We start from the raw sequence: 12,212 nt of genomic DNA, 5'->3' as shown, positions 1-12,212 counted from the left end.
TGGAGAATGTGCTGCAGTTATAAAAATCCCAGTGATGTATAATTCTAAAGCCAGTTCAACCTCTCACCAGTTCAGCCACTGTCGAAAAACCCAACGTTCAAAATGTCCGCCGAAGCGCTTATAATACATGTAGTATTTGTAACCAAGTTTAAAAAAAATACTGTTTAAAAAAGTTGGGAATGGATATTCGAAATATGCTACCCTTAAATATCAATCTGAGAATTGAGAGAAAATTTCTAGAAATTCTGTCCGTACTGATCAAACAGTTCTGGACGGATCATTAAGCATCTCCCAGGTTAACGTTAATAAAGGTAAATATAGGAATATAGTATATATTATTATTTTTTTATATTCATCGCCAAACAGCCTTGTGTAGATGACCTGCATTAATTTGTTTTACGTTAGCTGCGAGAGCGAAAATGAAACAATATATAACCAAATATAAGTAAAATATGTCATTATTAAAAATGCCTGAAACATACTCAAATAATCATTCTGTTAGACTGACAGACGCGATCTTAGGATTCAGGTTTCTAAAACTTGCTACTTTTTTTTTTAATTCCAAACTTATACCAAAATAGTGCATTTTCGACTTTTAGGTAATTTTCATAGTAGGGCCATACGGCGTAACCATTACAATAAGACGTGGATATTGGCAGCGGCCGTTACTTCAGGCAGTTTTGAAACTGCGAGAATTTCTATGCCGATTTGATACTTTACCAAAGAAGTGATTCAAGGTCCTTATGCGATATCGGTATGTAGGTTCTCCAGAAATTCGAAGCCAATCCTATCAGAAGGAATACAGTTCGAAGAAAGTAACATCCTTTCATGAAGGTAAGCTTAATGTTGATATTTTAGTAAAATGTAAAAGTGACATGACAGTTACCACCTAGGAAAATGTCTGATTGTATATGAATCGCTGCGTCGATTAGAAAGGTGATAACACGTGAGCACGGAGAGGAGTCTGCTGTTTCGAATAGTTCATTACTACCTCTAGACCGGTTGGAAGTTATAACAATTAGTAGTAATAAAGGAAATCTCGGAAATTTGAACTCAACTATGTTTTTGTTACAAATGAACTTACTTAAATATCCGTCATTATGGCGGGAGGCTTGCAAAGGATCTGCACTACCATGTTCAGGCGGGGTGCAATAAAATAGTCCGATTAGATTAATATAGAAGTGGGTCAGATCGAAAATTTAAAGGCGTATTTATTGGTACTCAGGCGTTTATTCAAAGTTGATTTCACATTTCTTAGAAGGTAGACATTAACCTAATACCTTTAAATACTATTAATAATACTGTTAAACAAATCATCCGATTCGTCGAAACACGGTTGCACAGGTCCTCAGTTAGGAGTGTCCAAAAGAATTCTGCTTTTTTATCTGGTATTGCCCAAATTCCAATTAAGTTCCAATTACCAAATCACTAAAATATGCGTTTGATGAGGACGAAAGAGATACATTTTTGAAGATATTTTCAATACTTCAGTTGCAATCGCATCTAGTGGAGTGGCTAGTGGCTCAAACCACACGGTTAACTGATCAAGTTCATCATAATTTGATGCATTTGAACGCGATATTTAAGGATCTAGCAGTTAGCCACCAAATCAACTGCACTAGGTCGGGCCTTCGCTAGGTCAATACGATCGGTAATTGGTTAAGATTTATTTTTTCATATGCTTGGAGGAGAAATTAAATTCATTTTTTAAGTTTCTGATTGCAAACATCTTTTTCACTAAAATAGTTTTCGCCGACTGCATATAGCCAAAAACGTATCACCCTTTTCTGTCCATGTCAGCGCGTAAAATAGTTAGCAGTCGTTATTTCAAGAACTCGTTATCGTATCATGAAGTAATTATCCCATAAACGTTAAAAATCGTTCGTATACCTCCCCACAACTAAAGCTTGTTTCCTTTACTAACTCAATAGTCGATTGAGTGATATGAAATAGAAAAACAAATTTAAAACTGTACGTGGTATGTAAATAATGACAGGCTCCCGGTCATAATATTTTTCAGGAATCTAATTTTTATACTTATTAAATGACCAATTGATTAATTACTACTAATTATTTTTTATCAACTGACTGTGCATTAAACAAAGCAGCAAACTTTTCCGGCACATGTCCTCACCTTCCCAATCGACGCAGAAGTTGTCACACAGTCCGATTACTCTCCATGACGCTTGTACACAAATATTGGCGTCGAACGACATAACGAAGCTTTGGCTTCCCATGGCTCTTTCTGAAAAAACGTTACCTTGGCTGAGCTCTGCCACCTTTTTAAAAGTTTGACCGTGGACTTTAAAATGCCCTCTATATGGTTGCTATAATGTTTGCGTACTTTCTTGTCTCGAAAGTTGCTATTATGTACTGCAAAGCTAACGGGATAGTTACAGATTGTTTTTTAAACTTATTCCAAGCAACTGTGGACAACTCCTCTGCATCATTTGTTGAGTCTAGACTGCGAAAGCTTTTGCTTTCTAGTTAGGTATTTAATGTTAACCAACTTTACTGCTTTCCTTTAGATATATATCCTATGCATATATTGTTAAGATGCACATTTTTTCCAGAACCCTTGTACGGCGGAAGGAGAAGGAGGCGCTTTCTTATATTCAAATGACTATTTATGTTAGATACACTCGTTATTATTGACTTGTCGGCATAGTTTGTCTCTATATGTCTCTGCTCCACCAACCGTAGTTTGTTTGACTATATGAAATTGCAGTTAAAGATTTACAGGCGTTAACAAAGAGAGCAGCATTGTTGACTTTTGTGAGGTAGTATAGTTAGTTTGTAAGGCATATACGTCTAGTGTAGCAGTCATAGTGCGTTCTTTTGCAAGCAACGCAGCGCTTTTTCTAGAGTTACCTAAGCTGCACTAAAGGGCATGAAACTGAAAGTACTTTAAAAGGATGTAGTATGAGTGGCATAGTCAATGAGATACATTACGATATTTGTGAGCACCCATCAATCGAAACACCACCAAAGATGCTACAACGCATTATTCAAGTACGTATTCAAAGCATTGTTAAAGCAAGTGTCGCACCTTAGCTTATGCATTTACCGTTTTCTGGATTGGCTTTAGTGGCTACACTTCAAAATGGAAATTTAGTCTGTGGAAAAAAATTGCATGAGCAGGTAAAATAAACCTTTGAAATAGAGATATACTAGGCGGGAAGCATTACTGCTGCGCGTTTCCGGGGTATTTTACAAACCAAATAGATCGCTCCTAACAAAGGTCACGTTTATTTCTATCATGGACCATGTAAGCGTAAACCTTGTGGCTTCTAGCACACTTAGAATCAATATAATCCACTTATGTATATGTTATCATTCATCTGTGCTAAACAACAAAAGGTTTTTTGCATGATAATTGAAATACACTAGAATAGGTACTCCAATATAATTAAGCAGTGTATTAACTCACATCGTTACATACATGCATAGAAACAGGGAAAATCCTCAATTGTGTGTGTTCGTGCTTACTTGTTTGTATGAAATGGTTCTTACTTCAAACATCTCAGAAATTTTGCTAAGGTAATTACTAATACATCATATATATTATTAATAGTAAAAGCACATGAAGCACAAATGCTGATCTCCGTGAGAGTAGGGGTATGTTATAATAAACCTTCAGTATTATCAATTCAATATGTGACAATATATTCCATATTACAAAAATATATTACAATATGTGTTATTAAAAGGTAAATAATATTGCTAAAACATCATTCATTTACCTGGATATTGGTGGGGATTCGGTACGTCTATTTGTAAAATCCAATCGGCCACTTCTAATCATTTCCACACTTGTCTCCACCGGCTGAGTTCCCTGCATATTCTGTTTACGCAGAGACATTGCATCGATGTTTCGTGACAGTCCGTACTCGAAAACTGCAATAGACCAGCCGGACCTCCTCAGCAATAGGAATTTATAGCATTGTCCATGCATACTAGGACTCGATACAACATCGTATAAAGTGACATACTTCTACATATAGTTTGGTTTCTCCCAACAACCACAAAAATACTTAAATAAAACGCAGTGCTACCAATTTCGCTAAGCATCGCAAGGAACCGACACAACCGTGTTTTGGCCTTTTTTGGGTAAAATCTATCCATGGAGTATTACTTCATTTTATATTAATTTTAAAACTTTTTAAATTCATTTTTAAAGGGAAACTGATTTATAGGTACTCGCACTACCGGCACTTTTTTCAAAAAAGATAATAACAGTCACACCATATAATCTTGCAAGAGTGAATGCTGTTTGCTAGTTGGGTCTGAAGAAAGCATTGATAAAATTCAATAGAACTGACTGTGCGACTGAATTTGTATCGTCCCCAAAAACCAAGCCTACAGTCGGCAGCTTTCCAGTTAGTAATGGCGTAAATCCGATGAAATTTACGAATCAAATAAACCAACATACTAAAAGAGCGAGGAAATGTTTTAGATAGCCCTAAAAGGCCACCGCTGTATATGCAATTAAATCAAAACACGGATTATAACCGGGTTTACTTGAAAATCGCTAGATTTATTTTATTATCGTGTGTTCGTTTGTAATATTCCGTCTTATTACATCATCGTTAATCTAATTGCCATATAAACACAAGTGCGTGTAATAGCTTAACCAACTGTATTAATTACCGCACTACAAATGTAGTACAGTGGTATAGTCAAATCTACTCTGCAATATTAAACCGAGTATAAAATCACCACCATGCACAAGCACTCAAGTGTTTATAACGGCACAAAGCATTAGTCAAATTCGTCAGAGTCTAAGGAGCCCAGGGTCGTGAGTCTGCAACGAGATATGATGTGTCGAAAAAAACTGAACTCACCTATCTTGGCGCAGGGACGTTCAGTCGGTGTTTCTGGCCCCTGCTGTCCCCGTCTCGCGTGACCCCAACCCTCATCATCATCAACAAAACCTTTTCACCACACAGCAAACACAGACACGCACACACCAAACCATGTCGTTGGCTACAATTTCTTTGTAAAAACTGCGTTCCAAATTTTGTAATTTTTCTATAACATAAACGGATTAAATAAACATCCATAAAGAACACGAATAAGGTAATATAAGACCTTGGTTCAAACATTAAGCACTAATTAACAGGAAGCCATTCAAGTAGGAATCAGTAGAAACAACTCTTTGCAAGCACATGAAGAACATTGATCACCCAAGATATTGAAATAACAGTTATAATATCAGGGCCGAACTAAGGGAGGTAATATGACTATACACAACTTGATCGCTTTCAAGTCTAATTAACCACCAAATCTGTCCAAAATTAAACTACACACAAAAGACACTACTTCGTTATCTTGTCCGTTCCTTTTTACTTGTAAGGAAAGTACAACACAGTTGACTTCTAGTGAAACATTTACAAGATGATTCACCATACACATTAGTCATCCTTTGTTGCTGCTTCTTCATTTTCTTTAATTCCACTCAACTAGTCAAAATCATTACCCTACCTTCCTTCTCATACACCAGTATACACAGCTGTTCCACAATATGGGTTACATAGATTCTTAAAGTGTATCGTTTAAATGGCTTTGTAAAACACCATGGGTATATTACAGAATAAATTTACAGTTGTCTTCATGATATAATGTTTATGTATATATATCGCGGTTATAATTTGTATCCGGTTGGCTATTCCATACAATGTTCTGAATATGAATCCGTATCGATCGCTTCTTGCCTTTAAAATAAATGTATTGCTCAACTTTTCTAATAATGTGATTAAGTTCACCAAGCTACTATATATCGTTGAGCTCTCCCCGAAAAGGCAAAAAGTCAGGTAAGCTATTTGAATAGATACATCCATATATGGTACGCCTTATGCGAAATAATATATTACATTGGTATGCATAATAATAATGGTTGCGGCATTGGTCACTACTATTTACCTAGATCCTAGCGTTAAAGATAGTTATATTGTTCATCATGTCCAAGTGCTTTGAATATTGTTTACTCTGATGTTGATGTTTCCTCCTTAGTTTTTCCCATCCCCAGCCTTCAGTGAGAACCCCTTTAACAACTACAGTAGTTTTGTGATAATTGTCTGTCTTTACTTGGAAATTATAATTTGTGGTGAATTTCCATTCACGCAAAACATTCTCCAGCTTCGGTGCTTTCAATCAATATAGATTAAAGATACGGAAGTCAAAAGTATTATCATTATTACGTTGTAGAGAAAACACTGCGGCTGGACTGGTCAATAGATAATCTAGGCTCTTACAGTCTTCATACCAAATCAAAATAATATATAGGTTGTTCTTGTTTGCGGGTGACAGGATAGCATGTGAAGCTTTCATTGCAATATTTCATACTTCTTTGTTATTCTTCTGTTATGTTCTAACGTTGTATCGATGAAGTGGTTCGTCGTTATGCCTGCCGTGTACGTCGAAGGGCTGCCAGCAGCACCTACTTACTGCCAGCGTCCTTGTCGTTTTCGCCACCTGATCCATCGGTGGCTCCACCGGATCCTCCACCGAACATACCGCGATTCCCTCGAAAACCTCCTCTACCAGAGCGGGATCCCCCACGCATCATACCACGAGTAGGTCCTCCGCCCAGGCCGCTAGAAGGTCCTCCACGACTACCAGGACCACCGCGCATTCCTCCACGTCCACCACGCATCGGAGGAGCATCACCACCGAATCTATAAATTGTTTCATTAAAGTAGAATAACAGTCCTTTGCATAATTATTACCATTTATTGTGTAGTATGTGACAGAGTATTGTAATCATTAGCATACAAAATACACTTTCTTTATGGAATCTAACTTGGGGCGTTCTGCTTATTTTTGTTTTACAGCGTAACAATCTTTACTTATACTATGACTCTGGAAAACTTTTAGATCTTGATAAAGCATCTGGCTTTAATCAACTAAGTGGTACTAACGGTTTCTCAACAAAAACCATAGACAGCCCTAGCCCTCGGCAACCTGTCACAACGAGTGCATATAAAAAACGTGGAAAAGGGAAAAACAATTTATATTGGAAGACTATCGGACCATACACACGGATTTGCAGAAGAATTATTTTTTATAAATCATCAATAATTTAAAAGGAAAGGCTTACAAAGGATTGTATCGAAGGATTTGAATTCGGAGCAAACAAATTCTTGAATAAAATGTCATAGATCTTTACCACAATCATAGACCGATTAACAACCTCGTTGTTTGTATTTTTCGGAGAAAAACTCGATGTTATATTTCCTCAGTCCCCGTGATTACCAGATCCAGCTTTCTATAACTTCTTTCGTTTTCGCAAGGCGTAAGAGGTACCTATATAAAAAAGATTGAGTAAATCCAAGAAAAAACGAAACAGACGACATCTACTCCTATGTTAAAAAGCAACTTCGAAGGCTGGAAAAAAGCAATGCAAACGTGCATCGAATCCGGCGGAGGTCACTTTGAAGGTGATAACTAGGATTTAGGACACCTGAATCAAATTCCTAATACTTGTCTAATTTAGAACTAAGTTAGCCCAAAATTGGCCTCAAATTAAATGTGGTTTGCTTCTTGTCCTGATGGCTCAAAGCTTAGCATTGGACGCACATAATTTTCAATTGCATGGTTATGACATTTTCGAAGTTCAGTGTCTGAGACGGGAAGAAAAACGCAAGCTTCGTTTATCAATTTTTAATGCATGCTTTTATATCAAGTTTAGCAGTGTTTCTACTATAAATGTATATACGTTAATCTTAGTCACACATGTCACATAACATATGCCATTTGCAGGATCGTCAACAATTCGAAACCTCCTTAGTTTGAAAGGGCTTTTCAGTGCGCCGTTAGCAGACAAAATTGGCTAGTGAATACTCCAGGCCTTGAGAAGCCTATGACTGAAAACCAGTTGAGATGATTCGGGAGGAACCAATTCAGAAGAAAAACTATCTTTTAGGTTCAAGAATTAAAACTCAGTGGTAAAAGTTTTGTTACTCAAAGACTATAGCAGCGATTTGTTGAGACACTAGGCAAAAAGGCCTGGAGCAAAAGAATCATTTCAAGAACGGTGTGTGGAGTATTCACGACTAGCAAGGAAGTGACTCGATGTCAGAATTGGAAGGACAAAAAGCGAAATCGAGGAAGCTATTCATGAGGGCACGGCTTAGTCTGCAAGCTCTGTCCTCCAAAATTAATTTCACGTATAACGTTAATCTCCTTCTTAATCTATTGAACATATGGAAAGTGAGCAAAAAATTGACTTCAGGCCAACTGGAAATGGGTGAAGTGTGCTTCACGTACAATTGGCGCAATTATACTCAATAAATAATTTGTAATGTATGGTTTAACCTCTACCGCTAGCTGGAGAAACAGCAAGTGAAAAAATGGCGACACTTTGAGAGAAATCGGGTTCGGTAGCAGTGTCGAATAGGTTCGGTCGTAAAATGGTGGTATTGTTATTACATGCAGTGGACATTTGAGGCATCCGCTACAGTGAAATTTTTCGTCAAAAATGAAATAATGAATATAGTCTGCTGTCTCGAATTCTGCGATAGGCCCATGAATCGTTGTTATAACGATCAGAAGCACGCAGTTTGGTTACATAATGTCAAAAACAGACATACAACATACATTAAAAAATCGTTGTTCTAATTGAATTAGTTTAAACTTTAGGCAAATTAGGGATCTGCCGGATTCGCTTATGAAAGCCTAATACATGTTACGTGACACTTGATCCCGAATCCTGAACAAATATTTCTGAGCGGCAACTGCGGTATATCGCCTGGAATTTACAAAATTTGAATTTTGAAGTGTTTCTCGTTTGATTTTTCTCGTTTTCTTAAAATTCAGTCTTCTCGAGATCTTTCAAAATCGTTGAAGTTGTTTCCAAGATTATCCAGATGTTCTTTTTCCCGACGTTATTATTATTTATTATACCAATAATTACTTTTGCGCCATGGCCGGATTCTAAACAGAACTAGCTTTATTCCTTAGAAGAACATGCTCATGTGATGATGTCTCTGCCAGCTGCGACAAGAACTTCGTTTGCTGTTTTAGAAACTAGGCTCGACGTGGTCTGCCTATTTGGAATTGCGGCCTAAAACATTATTACTCGCATCATAACGGTTTTAAATTGAAATGATGTAGTAATTTCTAATTTCTATTTACAAGAAATGGCAAACAACGTCCTGACGTATTCATTGATAAGGATTAACAAATATGTGGGCAAGCCAGTTTTGCAAAACACCCTTGTGTAGTTCTTAATACAGTTTTATTAACCAAACTCGTTTAAAGTACCACCACATGGATATGCCTCTTTATATAAAAAAAAAAAAACCTAGTTTCAAAAGCCGGCCACTGCGCAAAAGTAATCATCGGTGTGGCCAAAACGTCTGACGACATTCCGGCATGAAACTATATTCAGCGGAAACCCTCAGCATGCTTATAGTTGAAGCTAGCATAAAGGTCGCTAGAAGTCAAAAACGCCAGGTGCTGTATGACCAGTTTTAGTTGACTTACTTCTTGAACACATTATGTCGGCCGTGCCAGTACCATCGCATATTCAGCAAGTCTGTACGCATTGGAATAGATAGTCATTCAGCAGTGTTAAAGACCACCTATATCTAGAGGAACTGCGGTGTTTTTAAACAAGTTTTTCTCCGGTTTAGCCTATCTACTAGGGCACGACTTTGCTGGCGCAGTTTGTGTATCAGATATGCCTTGTGCCAAACCGTCTTCCACTACAACGTCATGCAGGATATTAGAGAAAAGTTGGCTAAAAAATAATAGGGAAAAACAGAGCATTATCTTTGAGTGCCAATATGTTTCTCAATGGGACAGACACAGTAAACTTGCTGCTGCTATCAAATGATATAACTCCACCATGCTGATATAAGTTGAAAACATGCCTCATATTAAATTAACGGATAAACTATTCAGTATACGTCACGTTTTTTGAGAAACTTAATTTTCATATTTCAAATGAGGGACGCGTTCACAAAGCCTAAAAATGTATTCTTGTTCGTAAAATATGGTTTCGTGAAGTCTCCTTTTTATGCGACCTATGGCAGAGATGAAGTACATAGTATTTCAAAAAAAAAATATGTCATAAAAGAAACATATGCCATGTTAGTCTTAGAGACTGATCATACACGCCGATGGTATTTAGATTTCCGTAACAGGTGCAAAAGGTAAAAACGCTAGTTTTTAATATGATAGGAAAATGGGTTTAGACTTAAGAGGTCAAATCTCCATTAATACACGTAGGAGCATCAAATCCAACTTTTGACAACCAAAACTTGGTTAGCTTAAATTATTAAAATATTGGGTGTACAGCTGTTATCGCTTGATTCTCTGGAAGAGGACACACATTTGACAAACATAAATTTTAAGTCGTGTAACTGCTAGTGTACAACAGGAATAAATGCAGTACTTTTCACATGTTAGTAATTCATCTCGTTCAGAAAAATCCACATTTGTATGTACTGTGCTAGGAACATCAATTGAAATTCTACCCCTTAAGGTTTGAATGTAAATTTACTCAAACAACAGAAAAGAAAGATTAGCACAGAGGTTTGATTTAACTGGAACAAATTGAAAATAAATTTTGTGCTAGGACATTTCTACTTACTGATGATATTTTACCGGCGGCAGAGTGTAAACATTGAAACTTACATATTATCGTGAAATAATTAGGTGTACAACAATATACATCGTTTACTTTTAGAAAAAAATTAATTGAATAGCAACTGCTAAACTTCTGTGATTTACCGACAACAAACCCTCTGCTCTTGCTACGATAAATTTGTAGTTTCGTTTTAGAAAGAACAGACTTGCTTACGTCATCAAGAATATTGAATGAACGTATGCCCGCTGCGACAAGAATCCCACCAAAATTTGTCCTTATTTATTCCGAACACCCTGTTTGTAAACGACTCGAAGCACAACTTTAGACTGTTTGTATCTCTCTCAACAATATTTAATTGTACTTCTTCAAAATTGCCGCTATAGTTTTACATATACGTTCATCTATATATAAATAAAAGCTCGTTGCAAATAGAATGTATTTGCGAGTTACAACCATAACAAAAGCCAGTGGTTCGGCATCGAAATTTGAGCATAATGCCAATTTCAGATTTCTTCGCACTGGGTAAGGCACCAAAAAATAAGCTTTCTGGGCTGCTTTTATAAGCAATGTAGGCATCGGAGATGAGTATGCAAGGCAAATACAGCAGGAGCTAACTCCAGCACAGCAGAAACGAAAATTCTTTGGTAGATAGAAAAGTATGGGCCTACGGGTCGATCGACGCAGTCGAAACGTGTAGTTCTTGTAATCTGTCCGTGTAGATGAGTTTGTTTACGAAAACATACATGAATTACTCGTGAAGTCATTAAAATCAAACTAGTACTTTCTTTAACTGTCAATTGATGTGCCTAACAATAATTAGAAGAATAAAACTAAAATCCGGCCAATATTTATGTTCCACTCAGAACATCCCTAAAACTAAAGTGCCAAGTGAAGGAGGTATAGTATAGTTTTTAAGTGCAAGAGCCCAACCTGTGAGATCCAAATTGTTTAACAGAGTACCGCTCTTTCCTACCTAAATGAAGTAGTCTCATAGTAACGATGTCTCTATACTTTCAGAGCGGTTGCATAATATCTGTCAATGCGCGTGCTGAAGTCATAGTCGCCACTGACTTTTTGGCTGGTTATTGAGTTGTGGCTATCCTGTAGCACGTTTTCGCCCTTGGTCCACCTGTTTGAAATTTCTTGCTGCCAGGACTACAAAAATTGACGTACGTTTCGTGAAACAATATATCGACGCCAAGTGCTTTTGGATTTTTCCTGTATAATACTCAACCGTTGCTTAATGCGATATACGGACACTGCTTTTCATCAGTAGGCGTCCTTTATCAATTTATTTATTCAGCAATAAATGCTCACACTGAATTTCGAAGTCTATAGACTTTCCTACTGTATATACTCTTATTCAGAATTTGGCAAATATCATTAATAGAAATTTTCTATCATTTCCCTCAAAGCTGCCACAGTTAAATAAAGAAAATCCGACGATGAACCTCAATGTATCCGAAACTTAAATCCATTTCACTTTAAGGACTTGTGCAGTTAACTTTTCAGGTAGGTTTTTTTCATAAATGTAATCACGACAGGAATTGCTTTCTCTAAAGCAAAAAACGCGTGAACCAGTTGATTCAAAACTTGATGTTTAATACACTACATATGT

At 36.9% G+C, this 12,212-nt stretch overlaps 1 protein-coding gene across 2 annotated transcripts in view; it reads right to left on the bottom strand.

The window, feature by feature from the left end:
* LOC111248704 (uncharacterized) overlaps nt 1-12,212 on the bottom strand; it is a 55,745-nt gene that overhangs the window by 35,771 nt on the left and 7,762 nt on the right. For both annotated transcript variants that reach the window (XR_002672658.2, XM_022801506.2), the window contains exons 6-8: nt 6,448-6,677; nt 4,845-4,934; nt 3,744-3,897 (exon numbers count right to left, since the gene is read on the bottom strand). Coding sequence is in view for 1 of the 2 variants with exons in the window: in XM_022801506.2 (XP_022657241.1) it covers nt 3,744-3,897; nt 4,845-4,934; nt 6,448-6,677 (474 nt within the window). In the remaining variant the exon portion in view is untranslated. The remainder of the gene's footprint in view (nt 1-3,743; nt 3,898-4,844; nt 4,935-6,447; nt 6,678-12,212) is intronic.

The sequence above is a fragment of the Varroa destructor genome, unplaced genomic scaffold, assembly GCF_002443255.2.
Source record: "Varroa destructor unplaced genomic scaffold, Vdes_3.0 BEIS01000004.1, whole genome shotgun sequence".
Taxonomy (NCBI): domain Eukaryota; kingdom Metazoa; phylum Arthropoda; class Arachnida; order Mesostigmata; family Varroidae; genus Varroa; species Varroa destructor.
This window is presented reverse-complemented; position numbering and strand designations above follow the sequence as displayed.